The sequence below is a fragment of the Suillus plorans genome, assembly GCF_016647745.1.
Source record: "Suillus plorans strain S12 chromosome Unknown HD556scaffold_11, whole genome shotgun sequence".
In the NCBI taxonomy this organism is placed as follows: domain Eukaryota; kingdom Fungi; phylum Basidiomycota; class Agaricomycetes; order Boletales; family Suillaceae; genus Suillus; species Suillus plorans.
In genome coordinates this window covers 345317-360175 of record NW_024537395.1, presented here as the reverse complement: position 1 = coordinate 360175, position 14859 = coordinate 345317, and the positions used below count along the sequence as shown (strand labels likewise).

The following is a 14859-nucleotide window of genomic DNA, read 5'->3' as shown; positions in this document are numbered from 1 at the left end:
TGGATAAATATTCTTTCTGCCGCAGATGATTAATCTAGTTGGACCGAATGGACTATGGACTGTCTAGATTCAAGTATGCTTTCGATGCGGCTGCGCTCATTTTTTCGGCAGTTTGACTTGGACGTGACTCATTTGTTCGAACAAATAGTATTTCTACGCCACTATAAGCGGCCACCGTCCTATCGATAGTCGCGGGTCGCAGGTGAAAAAAAAACAGAGTTTTGCGAGTAACATCTTATCTTAGGTATGCAATGCGTTTGAGCTGATTTCGGGAGGAACGGCCATGAAAAATTCGCGAATCTGAAGATTCAATAAATACTGGAGTTAACGTTTACCCACAAGGAGTGCTAGTCTTTCACTGGGATGATCATCCCGAACCCGCGATATTTAGGAATCACTCCAGCTCATCGACAATATTGTACAAAATACATACATTGCAATATTGGCAACTTGGTTTGACTCGTTACATATACTGACCAGAGTACAGTAATCATAAACTAATATATAGTATGTACAAAGGATAAGATCCAAGACATAGAACATGAGTGAAATGTAAAGAAAATACCGAGGCACAAGAAAACTTGAATGATATCAAGCGGCGATTGGAACTGCAGGTCTAAATGGGAACTTCGTCTACAACGGGGACTTGAGCGAGCGCAACATCTGCAGAGGTAACGTTCCCGGGCTCCGAGGAATCAGCATCATTTGGGTGAGTAGGCTGCTCAATAGGCATTGTAACAGGGTCTGCCTTCTTAGCACGAGCACGGCCCTTTCGCTCCTCCACACCTTTATCAAGCTGTTTAAGCGCTTGATCCACACGGGTCACGACCGCGCGCCTTGCATTCCTCACTACGTCTGACCCAAAGCTTGGAATGTTGTCCAAGTCTGCGAAGAGCAACGAAAGCGCATGCTCCTGAGCGCGAACAGGTGCATTGGCCGGGGTGTAAGTCAATGCAAATACACCAGCGGTGCCGAGGGCTGGAGAGAAATCAAGCTCAGCAGGGAACTGGAAGGCAGCGAGGAGGCTCTCGAGACGGGTGGAGAGGGAAGAGATCTGGGAGAGGGAGGAGGCGACCTGTGCTGGCGATGCAGCATACTCTTCTTGGGTGTCAGAGTCAGAGATCTCCCTGGCTTCTCCTTTTCCCTCTTGCAAAAGTACGGGTCCCTTCTCGTTGACATTGACTGATGATGATACGGGATCGCGTTCGATAGGAGCTTTGATCGTAGTGCCTTTAGAGAGGTGGGTAAGAATCGCCTGGAGCACATCGCGCACTTCGGACCGGTGCTCTGCCATAAGACGGCGCTGTTCCTCGAGATGTGAAGAGATCATGTCCTTGAGCGAGGGCTCGTCCGGGCCAAAGACCTTGGGTTGTAGTAAGTCACACGAAGCCGAGTTATTGAACCCGTGAGAACATCTAGGATTGATGGTCCCTGCGAAGAAGTTCTCAGCATCTAAACGGCGGCGCCGAGCGAGGATTCGTTGCTCCTCGAGGTGAGCCTGGAAAGCAGCAAGATCGTGCCACTCATGTTCACAAACGGCCTGATTGCGGATAGCACGGTTAGCCTGTTGTATTTCAGCCTTCTTATGGGCGCTGTCACCGTCGAATGGGAACTGGGTGTCGTTAAGAGGGAAGGGGAGCGGGCGGTAGTGGGAACAGGGATAAGTCATTGGGATGACGGGTGTAGTAAAGGACATTGTGAATTTGGGATTGGGATGAGTTTATGAGAGATTGCATGTTGGATGTTGAATTTATATGTCTGGATGATGTGGACTTGTGGACTACTAATCCCTTTGTGAACAGAGGCGTCCGCTATTCTGTTGGGCGCGATCACCACGGTGAATAGTCACGTATTGTCACAACCGTGACTATTGAGCTACTAGCATGTTGTCCGCTACTATGATACAGCAAACAATAATATCATGCTTTGACCTTCACTCATCTCGCGACACACCTTTTCTCTCTGTCAAAGGGAACCATTCCAAAGAAACCGTCGAGATGGCCATGAACCGGTTCCGAGTGTCAGATATGGCCTGATATGATACGTATAATAAAAGAGCGGCCCTCAGCCAACGAAACTCCTTTCGAAGCAGTTCTTGTCACACAATGTTAGATGTCTCCTCCATGTCAGAAATCAAGATTTCAGCTTGCACATGGGACTATGTAGTGGTCGTACTGCATGGCATCCAGCTTCAAGGTGGAGTTCTTATCTGACATTAATTTCCTGGACTTCAACTAGAAGAACCGAGATGCCGCACTGCAGTCAAAGAAAGAGAGGGACACGAGGTTGTCGAGGACGCCATCCCGGATGAGCTTGCTGCCGCCACTGTCGAGCCACAACATGAGGACAAATTGGAGCTTTGGGAAATGTCGATTTGATTCAGGAGCATGATCGCGTCCTTGATATTGTTGAGGAGGAGTGGCGGCGTGACATCAAAGAGGTCAGGAATCCGGTCGAGGAGCTGATGTATAATTGTTTTGTTGTTTTATCTGTCTTTTGTCTCTCACCGCCATACAGATCCTGGCAGAGCGCAAAAACAAAGAAATATCACAAATCTCAACGCCAGTACCAGATGTAGCCAGTGCTAGTAACGTGCACCTTGCGTCTACTATTTTTGCACTTGTCTTTGATGTTTATAAATTTGCTTGTTTCACAAGAGAACTCACGCTAAGCTTGCTCTTCAACAAGTCGATCCATTGTGACAACTTCTCGAACAATGTTTGATCTGAATCCTCCACAGTACTGATTCCACACCTGTAAGCTCTCAATCTTTTGTCCTTGCTATTGCTGCGCCTAATCCTCGCTTGCAGCAAGAGGCTTATTCTCTCGAACAGACATTTGCGTGTGAGTGTGGCGAGGAGATGGATTATGTTTTATCTGATTCGTGGTCATAATCTCTCTTACCACTTGTGGGAAGTCCACGGGGTTTGTTGCCCAACTGAATCGCGCGTCGAGTGCGGATGGAAGCACTGCGGACAGCAATTGACGAGAGCGCACTGTTGAGACATGTGGAAGAGGTGCACCTTGCAACAGTGTACGCTTGTGGCTACGGTATTCTCGCGAAGATATACTCTTAGAAGAAACGGCTAGAGTCCTCTTTCAAGTTATCTTGCAGCGGTGTGCTGCATGTGGAACTCTCCTGTAGGGATTGATATTTGGCACTAAGTGATGAATTGGATTTGTAGGTCACTCTGTGATGAGACCGCGTACGTCCCGCTTAAACTGTTTACTGTAGCTAATTTGCCTCAGACTCAGCTCAGACTCCGCACGCGTACGAATTCCTCGAAGAGCTTTGAAGTCCGCCATTCAAATTGCAACTGTAGTCTGTAGGTCTTCATATAAATCATGCGTGGCAACAAGTGGGCTAATTGTCAGCTTCACTTGTGACAATTCCAGCGAATTTACTACATATTCTGTGCGCTTATAGTGTTCATATCGAGGCACATGACAGTCTCGACTGCTGTATAACCAGGAGTTCTAACTTCTCGCCCATTCTTGACCTTACGACTATCCTTCTCATCATTACCCCTTCAGTCAATGCACACATGCCTCCACGGGTATTCAATAAACCTGTAATTTTTATCTCATCGCTGAACGTTTGCAGCGCTAACAGCGAGAAGAATATAAATACAATGCGGTTGAATTCTAAAAACCTCAGGCCTCAGTGACAAACACCTCCTTTACAGTGAGTAGCCCTCCTGCGCTACATCATGCAAATATCGCTAAATCGACATATAGCACTTCTAACACTTGTTATAGCAAATTTGTGTACATGGTACAGCCAAGTTTTTGTTGGTGAATATCTCTCAGTACTCACCGCCATGACTAAAGCGTGGTTGTAACAGGTACCATGAAGCCTATTCAATCTATCTACCTCGCCATCCTTGCCGCTGTTGCTGGGGTGAATGCAGCCCCCGCCAATGACGGCACGATCTGCTTGGATATGTGCGCTGATCATGCTGTTTCCTGCTCAGGAGGGTTGCATTCTGTCCAGATGGGCGCATGCTGGACCTGCTGCAGCACCACTTGACACCTGAATCAAATTCCCGAGTATCGTCATCAATTTTGTAAAGCGTAACATTATGAATGCATGGAATTGATGAAGTTCTTGTTCGAGCAGAATGATTGTCATAAGAGTCCTGTTCCATCTAGTATACGGGTGATTCTAGTCAGATCGATCGGTAACATTTGATGTGTTTCAGCATGTGGCGCTAATTTTGACTGTTTGACTTGGACGTCACATTCTGCCGAATGGAATAGCATTATCCGGGCCAGACACGAGCAGACACGTCACCGCAACTGATATATCGGCGCAACTAATATAAACTTTCTGTGCAAGGGGAGCAGACGGTGTTTGCCACCATTTGTCTAGCTTAGTCAGCAGTTTATCAGACTCGCCGAGGTGTGTAATTATGTAATACAATTGGTCTATAAAACCTAGTTTTGAGTCATGACTCTACCGCACCCCAGTGATGCATCAGGCTTTACTTGTTCCCGAAGTCCTCCTGGAGATATTCGCCTATGTGAATACACTACCATCTACTCAAACAACACCAACCCAGAAATTACTTGCAGCGCTTGCAAGGACATGCAAAATCTTCCACGAGCCTGCAATGGATTTGCTGTGGACTGAAATCTATGGGTTAGAACCACTACTAGGCTGTGTAACAAGGTTATATCCACTGATATATCATAGTGATACGAGGGTCAGTGCACGACTTCACGCTTTGTTTGTTTCTTTTCGGCTCACCGAGCGTCTACATGATAGTGGGACAACTCATACAAGCCCTGGGCGAAAGGTGTTGAGCCATTATCTGCCCATGAGGCCCATCAATTTCTGCGTCACTCCTCCCGCATACGCATATTGAACATAAAATCTGAACATCCGCATCTTCTCTCTGTCATCCCCGCTGAGGCATGCGTATTTCCGAGGCTGAAGTCATTAAGTCTTTCCACCACATATTTGAACCACTTTCTGCCTCGCATGCTGCACCGATGTCATCTATTGAGCGTCAACGAGGGTCTGCAATCTTTTGTGACATGCTGCGTTGCTCTGGAGCATTTATGCATCTACGCTCCTCAAGCCAATGATGATGACAGCACAGCAAATGAACTGTCCCTCCTATCCGATAGGATTCGTTGTTGCACACGACTTGTAACTCTTGCTTGTCCAATGCTCGACTGGTCAGCATGGAAGCACCTCTCCTGCCTCCCTACCCTTCTCAGATTAGACATTGTGGAAGGACCTATTAACCCTCCTTCGCTGCCAAAACAAGATATCGTGAATTTATCATTCCTTAACATCACAAGCCTTTCCTTTGGACGGATGAACAATGCTGCAGACTTCATCACAGTCATACAACATTCGCAATTTCCCTCAATGAAAGAGTTCAACTTTGAAACCTGCGCTCTGTCTTCAGAAGAGGCCAAACAACTCTTTCATGCTCTGTCCCACTGCAATGCGTGTCGGACTCTAGAAGAAATCTCCATTTGTTCTTATGAAGGCAGATCTGCGGGAAACGACGAGTCTTTGAGACCAATTCCGCATTTCTTTTGCTTCACACAGCTCCGAACCCTGAAGCTCATGCTTAATAGTCTTCACATCTACTTGGACAACGACATGTTCTTGCAAGCTATGTCTAGTTGGCCGCACATCCGCACACTGAAAATCGAAGAACCTGAACCTTCTTCCGAAATCACCCTCCGTGAATTATTCACAGCGCTCGGTCTATGTCCACAGTTGCGTACACTACTAGTTCCAATCATTCTTGTAACCATCGACATCGATCCTGATGCCGAGCCAATACAACATACCTCCCTACGATCATTGGCTTTGGAGTTATCCGAGTTTCAAACGGCTGATGCTGAAACTATCGCTCGCATCATTTCCGCCTGGCTCCCTTGTGTTGGCCTAGTTCGAGACCCGAGTTGGGATGAAGTCAACAGCCATTTAGATCTTTGAGAGCGGCTACTGCACCGTATGTCGTGGGAATCTCCCAGAATATTTAAGTTTGGAATACCTTCACATCCGGGAATGTTGGTACATACTTTCGAGTTCTTTCATTCATTTGTTATCGTTGTCGTCGCCGTTGACCGTGGTTATATACATCCATGCCATATGATAAGACACCATAGCTAGGTCCAGCAAGCTATAAATATAGTCTAATAATCATATAGAATATACACCAAGCGATAATGAAGAGCGAGTGTTCAAGACAAATGATCTCGTTACTAGTCAGTCACAGATAGAAATGGTTTCAAGTACTGAAGACAACAGCAGTAGGAAGTTAGCATTAGTGACAGATGCAGGGCAAGGGGAACGTACAAAGTTGAACGCTGAAATATGTCGCATTGCAGGCTTTGCTATCATGGAGAACAAAACCTTTTGTTCCGAAGTGAGATGAGGTCCTTGTCGATGTTGGCCTCGCCTGACTTATTGTGCGCAGCGATGTATTGACAGCATGAGTAGCTGTACTAGTCGAAGCGTCGTGTTTGGCCCACCTCTTTTTCTATTCCAAATGCATGACTGATAAGTGATGACTTGCATAGTGGCAGTCGCTGAGAACCGATACCAGAATCACCTTTAATGTCGTGTGGCTTCACCTCATCTCAGCTTTGCTCGCTCTGTCTGTGGGCTGTGAGCCCTCCGGCCTAGTTCAACGAGGTTCAACGATCAGATCATGGATCCCAGAAGTTAGTTCTTCTAAATCGACCAACCATCCTTCAATGTGCACAGAATCCCAAGAAGTCGATGGCCATAGTACTTGCCTGATACAAAAACATGAATTAACACATAGCATCTCTATAGTGACACATCAAATCTGGGACATCTGCAATGGGAGGTCGCTGTGACAGCGATATCTGGATGCTCGGGCTTGACACCCTTGAGTATGGCTACGACCACCTGGTTATCACTGCAAATGTTATAGTACGGCAGCTTGCCCGATAGAACCTGACACAAGAGCGCTGCAGATGTACGTCATTAACAAACATGGTATGCGATGCATCCAAATGAATAAATGTCACTTTCTAGTTTTGGTGAGCTAGATGCGTGTTCAGCGTCCGAAACTTCGAAAAGCTTGGGAGCAGCCCATCGTACGCTACTCCCGAAGTGAGAGATCCACGTTAGGTCGGAACATGTAGTCAAAAACGCATAGAAGAGATGTGACATTTCCAAACGTTACCGAAACAGCCCAGCAGTGGCATAAGTCAGTTCCTTGACAATTGACCTTGGCGGTAAGGTCAACCAGGCATCTAGATTAATTTGTCACATGAGTCAGGAGCTCTGCAGACTGCAACAAACTACGTCTACTCACCCATTATCACTGACATCTACATCCAGGTGCGTCGAGCTCAACGTTTCTGTCTCCAGTGGGCCTTTTGCCCATTTCCGAGTCTCAGGTAGCAGACTACGAACGTGAAAAGGAGCAGGTGAAGCAAAACACAGGGCTCAGCCTGTGGTGCTATGTATACGGGCAAGTACTTGGTGTGTGCAAATGAACGTTCGTCTTGATCAGTGTGGCGAACAAATGAAAACAAAACAAAATTATGCAGAGCAACTGTATTTACAAGACAAAATGAGCTATCCAACTCTGGGCTTCTTTCTGGCAGAACCTTCCTGACCACCTGAAGCTTCCAACGGCTCCCCCACCAACACTGCCGAAACTAGCATACTGGTACTACATACCTGGTTTGGATTGTTGGGAAAGATCTACCTGAGACTGCTGCTATAGGTGGTGCCCTTGAGCCTGGCCATGCCCTAAAGATCCATTCGGAAAGAGAATTCCTGGCATCGTGGGCCGCCCTATAATAGCTAGTAAGGAGACTCAAATGGCTTTCGTATTCTCACGGTTCGTCCTTGCAATGCTAAGTTACGAAATTTCCGACAGTGTGCCTAGCTTAGTCAGCAGTTCATCCGAGGTAACAGCGAACGCGTATGTAATTCTATGTAATTAATGCAACATGCGAAGAGAAGAAACCCAAACCGACGCCTTGGTCAAGGACGCCAACGCAGGATAACTTGGCTGCCACACTTAACATGCTCACCGCCTGACACCGATCATGCTACAATGCTAAACCGGATGGCAATTTTTGCAGGTTCTGGATGTGCCGTGCCATCGTGATTCGTGTGCGTACCGAATAGCAGCCTCGTGGCCCGTCGTGGGTTGTGCTTGAAGGGAGGGTGGTAAAAAAGCCTATCCATGGCTCATAATCCAGCACACCGCCTCAAATGCCAACCACTCCACTCTCTCTCGCTCTGATCCAACTCTGGATCGCCGATCCATCGCTGCCATGGTCCAATCCAGTATGGCAGTCTCTAACACATGTTACTGGTGACCCGTGGGCATACGACCCTTGGAGGGGTGTAACCCGTGTCACCGAATGGACGGTGGACACAGCTCGGGCAGTTGAAGCCTTCATGAACAATTGCAGGACAGCTGGGGATCTTGCAGACGTCGCTGTGAAAGGGAAGGACACTGACCATGAAGGTCGTTCCGCGTGGAACGCCTGGGTTAAGACGTCATGGCCCAAATGGGATATCAACACACTGGTCGACAACATTTTACAAGAAAGCGGTTGCGAGCCGCATGATGTCATGGCGAGGCTGAAGTGCAAGAGCACAGATGATGTGAGTTACGTGCTAATCCGTTTATCTTATGATATAATATATCCATGTACTTAGTTTCCGACGATGGAAGCTGCACAGGTGAAGCATGTCGTTTCCGTCAAATTAGCCGATGCATTGTTCGGTGATGATGGATTCACCGACGGAACGTTCATTGTGCCATCCGTCATGACGTTTATTACCACGGTGATGGTATTGACGTGGAGCAGATATCGAAAGGCCATGAAACGGCAAGTCGACAGCATCGCGAAGAAGCTTCAGGAAGTTGAGGGGCAATGGCTAAGTAAGTGACGCAGATTGATCGGTTGGGGTGGGAGCTTAACTGTAGCGCAGCCTGGGCGACTGTAAATTCAAATCCTACCTCGGTCGAGCTCCGCGCCTACCTGAAGAAAGTGGATTCCTTGGTTACACTTATCAGTCTATTCAAGGACAAGGAAACGGTCGAGAAGCTCAATACGCGTCGTGAACAGGTCAATGCGATGCTGGCTGGTACCAAGAAACATCCCATCAAGTTAGAATATATGGAATGTGAGTGAGCCTTCAAACCTACGATATAATCCGAATATTGAGTGTACTTGTTTGTATCTATTAAGCCGAACAAATGATATTGTAGGTTTTACGGGTCACACTACGCCCTAGGTGCACTACAGAGCAATCCGTTTATTTTCATGTATACATGCTTGTCTAATCTTGATCGTGATGACATACGTAGAATTCGAAGACACGAAGCAATAAACTTCTTCGACATAAAATTGGAGTCCTCGACCAATCTTGCATCCAAATTAAATGTCCAGGCAGTGCTGCCCGCACAAAGCTCAACCAGACAGCCATGCTCGACGAATCTTACCGATCTGTTTAAACAGAAGTAATATCCGGTGCAAATTTTTTTAAGTGAACTCTAGATCTATCTTTCAAGTTGATGGTCTCACGCTCTGAGCGTCTCGAGGTACGTGACCATGTTCGGACTTCTGGCAAGTTCTGCATGCCCGGATCTGCAATTCCCAAGTTCTCGTGTGCTATTCCAACAGCTGCGGAAGCATCGAATCGCTCCGTGTCCGAAATAGTAAGCCAATCAAATTCTGGTTACTCAATGATAGCGCAGGCGCGCTGTGCAATACGTATTGATGCACACATTTTTTCTCGGGCTTTGGAGTAATTTTAAACTTTGATGGTCTCGGTTGGGCTTGGCTCGGAACGGATGCTAGATACTACGTAGGAAACACCCACGTATCGTACGTTAGCCACTTCCGCAGCATGATATGATACTTCCTGTACGTATCAACGACAACCACTACTAGGTACCTGCGTTCCTCGACCGAGCTTCTCAACGCCACAAACGGTTCGATGCGATCAGCTGTCTCTGATCAAGAATATTAATCAAATCAGAACTTTTGAAATTCCTCATGATTTTCACAATCGAAGCTGCGAAGGGGAACACCATTCGAATGCATGCAAAGAATCAAGACGGTAATAACGGAACTGCATAGATATTATGAATCTGGCATGTATGATGTACAACGAAGAGATCTTATGTAGTTTTCGACGTAGTTAGATTTTTTCGCTTCGTACACGAGCGCCTATTCCTATATCTGCAAACATAATCCAATAGATGGGAAACAAAGGGGTTTGGGAGAGTGGTTCCATGCTAGCGGTGGTGATTACAAGCTAAAGGCATACAAGGACATAGTCCAACAACATAACATCTGAGCGTACAGCGCCAAACAATGCACCTCCGAAGTCTGCACCACGATCCACGCACCCGAAATAAGCACCCCGCCCAAAATGCGCGCAATCCAAGCCTACGCACCTAAAAAAACAGCTACTGATCCGATCCTCGTAGCTACGGATCATAAGCGATACATGCTGAAAGTGGAGAATGCACATATTCTTGCGCAGACAGTACCGACTTGCGTTTCGCCAGTGGTCGTGAAGCCTCGTGTCGCCGTAACACCATCTGCGCGACTAGCTGGGATATGCTCCCTATGACGCCCTTCTTGCGGCGTTCAGGACTCCTTCCCTCATTTACATCCATGCCGAGCTTGTCGCCCAGCTTCAACCTGAGCAGAGCTCCTACCTCCGCACTCCTCTCCCTCTCCCGCTTCTTCTTCGACTTGCGTGTGTACGCATCTGTGCCTTCCAGGCCCTCAGACGATCCCTGCACTGCAGCGAGCGAGCGCTTGCGCAACTCAAAGAGCTGCGCAAGCTCAGGGTCGTTGTCCATGTCGTGCACGGAAAGGCAGAGATTGAAATCCTCAGGCGAGGGTGAGCGTGGGAGAGGCACGTCCCTCGGATCGTGGATAAACAAAAGTGGCTGGCTAGGGACGAATGGGACGGTTTGCAACGACGAGAGGGGTAAAAATGCGGATGCACTGGGGAGAAGGCTGTCATCTGTGTCAGCGCCTGGGAGTGAGAGGAGCGATGGGCCGGGAGAAGATGGAGAAGATGGTAGGTTATCTGTATCATCGGGAAGAGAGGAACAGGACCGCCTGCTGGGAGATGATGGTGGTATATGGGGTAACGCTTTTTCATGTTCTAGCTCGGGAAGACCTGAAAGGGAAAGATGAGGGGATCTGAGCTCTGGAGGATCATCAATGACCATATCTGTCGATGAGAGCGCGGAACATTGGGGGGAGGATGGGGGGTGCTCATCTAGTTGATGCATGGGTATGTGTTGGTGCGATGACCAGGGTATGTGAAGCGGTACGAGTCTGGGACGGGGGCCAGGAAGGTAGGGCGCCTGATCAGATGAAAAAGACGTTGTATCGTTGGATACTGCTACAGACAGACCACCGATGTCCTCACTCCCTGAACAGGGAGACCAGGAAAATTTGGGTGAGGGCGGATCATTCCAATGAGAGTTCACCAGACCATGTTCCAGTGACGGCTTCCAGGGTGGTGATAGAGGCGAAAGCGGCGAATCTGACTCTGCGGAACTATCCGACATGGCAGATATCCCGTCGTAAAAATCCTCTTCAAAATCACTCTGATGAAGTGTATGCCCGCTCTCGTCAAACATCGAAACATTGATATCATCTTCATACCCTGGCAACTCCAGGTTATAGAGCAACTGCGTCGGTGGTGGCGTCAGAGGTCTATGACAAGCAAGGTCCTCGCGGCGCATAACGGTCGGGGAGTCCAAGACGCCTGGTGAATGTGTAGTGAAGATGGGGGTAAATTCGCCTCTTTCTTCTGGTAGTGGGATGGTGCACTTTGATGGAGAAGTGCTGGAGGGTGGAGTCGGGTATAAGTTCACCAGACCAGACTGCTTCAGAAGATTGGATGGACCAGGCACGCCTTGTGTGTGTTTAGACTTGAGAGGAGGGAAGTCCTCCTCCGAGAAGAAGGAGAATATAGGGTTACTGCTGCAGCTAGGAATTGGCTGCCAAGATTGTGAATAGTGCGGAGCAAAGGTAAACACGGGCTGCGGGTCTGGTTTGAGCAAGGAGGAATCATTCAGAGAGGGTATGTATTGAACTAGGGCAGCCCTAGTCAAATTATCCCTAGTATCCATATTATGTCCACCGATATTCAAGCCCTGCAACGAGCGCCGAGTTTGATCAACAAAAAAACAAGCAGACAAAAAAAACAAGAACCGAAGACTTACAACTAATAACATCAAAGGTCGCAAGACATCACAAAAGACAGAAGAAACAGGAGAATTTACTGTGAACGATATGGAGGCAAAGAGCGTTGCAGTGCTTGACACCGTTTCTCCTCGTGCCCAGGCTGAGAAACTCGTGTTCGGTGATTTCCTTGATGGGCCTGCAGGAGATCCACGAAGTTGAACCACTACTAAATTGAGCGTCACACATCATTTCCTTTTATCTAAACACATTTATCTTTACATCAACCATGTCACCTGCTCTCTAACACCTGACAACGACATCATCCTCAATAATTAGGTCTTCTTAAGTGCTGAAACCCGATCCGATAGCGTCTCTTCGCCCTCAGTGGTATGAGGCTCCAACTCCGTACTTTTCACCCCCCTTTTCGTCAATGCATACTCCCTGCACGCATCTACACTCTTCTTTAACTCCGGATCGTCCTCTGCTAGCGCAACTACGTTGATCCCCGTAAAATTGTGTTCCAGAAGTTGTGCAACTTTGGCCAGCATATCAGGATTAGGAGAATACGTCCCAGAGTCGTTATCAATCACCAACTCCCATCTCACACCGCTATCGTCCGTGCAATCGGAGAAGTTCTCCCAGCCACCTTCTGGGCGAGGATGAAACTCTCCGCCGTACACTACGCTTTCTGCACAGTTGCTATGCAGTGCATGCTTCGATGCAAAGTTAACGAAGAACGCCGCCCCTGTCTCTGAGAAACGGAAGGTATTGTCTTCCTCGGCGATAACATACGTGTATACTGCGGGCTTGATGCGATTTTCAAATGCGTTACTGCCGTCTCGACACAAGCCGCCTCGCAGCAACTTGAACAAATCATCGGCACTTGTTATAACCCCAAAACCATTCGAAACGGTCCGGGCGTATAACATGTGGTGGCCAGCCATAATGCCGGAACGCACCGCAATTGATGTAGGCCCTTTGAAAATGGCCTGTGCGCCCTTGTAATCGTGGTTCCATCGTTGCACCGTATCCCCAAAGAATTGCGGAACACCTTTAATATAGATCTTCCATGTCGAATACAGCCGCGTGTCCCTGAGATTGGTAAGAACGCCCATTGTTGGTGAGTCGTGTCGAGAATAGTGGATCGGGCCATCAAACAAATATGGTAGTGATATTGAATTCTGAGCCGACGGAGAGGATTCAATCTTGAGAGATGATAGATCCAAACGTTGATAAGCACAATCGGTGGCGATCAAATGCGGGGCACACATACGTTTAACCAGAATGTCCCTTTACTTCGACCGAGCCGCTTGCCAACTATCTCAACCTCTTTCGTACCTGAACTTACAGTTGTCCGGAACACGCCAATGTCATTATTTGCCAGTGCTCCACTCTCCACCTCTTGTACTACCACGGACAAGGTAGCTGTGGAAGGAACCGTCTTTACGATCCAGGTCTCGTCCCAAACTGGGGAAAGGGTATTCAGTTTGATAGACGACCTGCAATAAAGTAGGCTAGCGTTAATACGCAGATAGAAAACCACTCACGTGTACGAAACCTTGTCGTCAAGCGTAGCACGAAAACACGGGTTCATCATGCCAATAACATGCACCCTTGCAAGATCCGACGCCCCAATAAACTTCACAGCCCTTCATTTACACCCAGCACGCCTGAACGAAACAAAAACTCACCCTGATAACCAGATCCACGTACTTGGTATCTATATTGAATTCCTTCGTCGCGAGCTCGATGGCGTTGAGGTGGCTGCCGAACTTGACTTTGCTGCTCTGCAGGGAGTGATGAGCGCGTTCCATGGCGGCTCGAAGACAAATAGTGTGAGGGGGCATCGGTCACGGTGGTCCATGGCGATGTTACAGGTTGCCAAGCTGCGCATACTACGATATTTGGTCACGGGAAGGTACTGGGGCCGATGAGCTCAAACCTTACTTTAGGGTTAGGGTTACATGCTAATCAGTGACAGCTGCTCCACCAAAGTGTCCAAGACCAACACGAGCACGCCATCTGTTCGCTGTAAACAAAACACCATTCGACTCCCGTCAAATGGTGCGCAGGACAAGGGAAGTTGAGTGGAGATCTCAGCTAGCGCGCGATTTCCTTAACAATCCGACCCTGAAGAACAGGTTCACGACGATAGATCCGCACGGCATCTGAACACCATGCGTCCATTCCAAACTTTCGTTTCCTAGCACCTGAGAAGCTCCCTTCATGTGTGCCTTACACGCTGCCAGTCAGGACAAACCAAACTGGGCGATAAACGCTATCCGCCCCGAGCTTGAATGCATAGCATCATATCCGACCGTCCAAGCGACTCAAGTATCGTTTCAGTTCTTCACCCTGCGATAGCGGTTATCGCCTTCATCAAACGAGTGCGGAGTAACATCACGGGCGCAGAAAACTCGTCACAACTTTGAATGCCGAAGATGGTAAGTTGGTCGTTGAATGTCACAGTATGGTGGTTCTTGTCATACCGATAGCATGGAAAATAGATTCCGCTGTTCATTAAATCAGCGGTGATAAACATCCAGTAGAGAACGGGCCGCCTACTGGGAGGTAAAGATAACAATTAAGTAATCGAGTGATCCACGTGTTGACGCAAGACCCAGCTTGTTGGCGAATGAGCCAAGTTGGGTAAGTTTATGGAGACCA

The 14859-nt window shown here is 48.0% G+C and overlaps 5 protein-coding genes across 5 annotated transcripts; 2 read left to right on the top strand and 3 right to left on the bottom strand.

The window, feature by feature from the left end:
* Positions 1 to 412: 412 nt before the first annotated feature.
* On the bottom strand, positions 413 to 1859 carry HD556DRAFT_1346942 (uncharacterized protein). Its single transcript, XM_041302262.1, has one exon. The coding sequence runs from the start codon at positions 1694 to 1696 to the stop codon at positions 617 to 619; it is 1080 nt and encodes a 359-aa protein (XP_041163715.1). The 5' UTR covers positions 1697 to 1859; the 3' UTR covers positions 413 to 616.
* Positions 1860 to 4430: 2571 nt separating this feature from the next.
* Positions 4431 to 5962, top strand: HD556DRAFT_1525238 (uncharacterized protein; the record flags this gene model as incomplete). The annotated part of the gene is made up of 3 exons (XM_041309256.1): positions 4431 to 4642; positions 4697 to 4706; positions 4769 to 5962. Exons 1-3 carry the CDS (start codon positions 4473 to 4475, stop codon positions 5960 to 5962), a joined length of 1374 nt encoding a protein of 457 aa, XP_041163714.1. The 5' UTR covers positions 4431 to 4472.
* Positions 5963 to 7958: 1996 nt separating this feature from the next.
* On the top strand, positions 7959 to 9390 carry HD556DRAFT_1346913 (uncharacterized protein). Its single transcript, XM_041302261.1, has 4 exons — positions 7959 to 8629; positions 8684 to 8909; positions 8960 to 9154; positions 9220 to 9390. Exons 1-4 carry the CDS (start codon positions 8231 to 8233, stop codon positions 9237 to 9239), a joined length of 840 nt encoding a protein of 279 aa, XP_041163713.1. The 5' UTR covers positions 7959 to 8230; the 3' UTR covers positions 9240 to 9390.
* Positions 9391 to 9980: 590 nt separating this feature from the next.
* Positions 9981 to 12358, bottom strand: HD556DRAFT_120935 (uncharacterized protein). Its single transcript, XM_041296535.1, has 2 exons — positions 12231 to 12358; positions 9981 to 12174 (listed from the first exon to the last, which is right to left on the bottom strand). Exon 2 carries the CDS (start codon positions 12135 to 12137, stop codon positions 10467 to 10469), a length of 1671 nt encoding a protein of 556 aa, XP_041163712.1. The 5' UTR covers positions 12138 to 12174; positions 12231 to 12358; the 3' UTR covers positions 9981 to 10466.
* A 70-nt stretch (positions 12359 to 12428) lies between these two features.
* On the bottom strand, positions 12429 to 13397 carry HD556DRAFT_1346893 (uncharacterized protein). The gene has a single exon (XM_041302260.1). The coding sequence runs from the start codon at positions 13305 to 13307 to the stop codon at positions 12525 to 12527; it is 783 nt and encodes a 260-aa protein (XP_041163711.1). The 5' UTR covers positions 13308 to 13397; the 3' UTR covers positions 12429 to 12524.
* Between the last annotated feature and the right edge of the window lie 1462 nt (positions 13398 to 14859).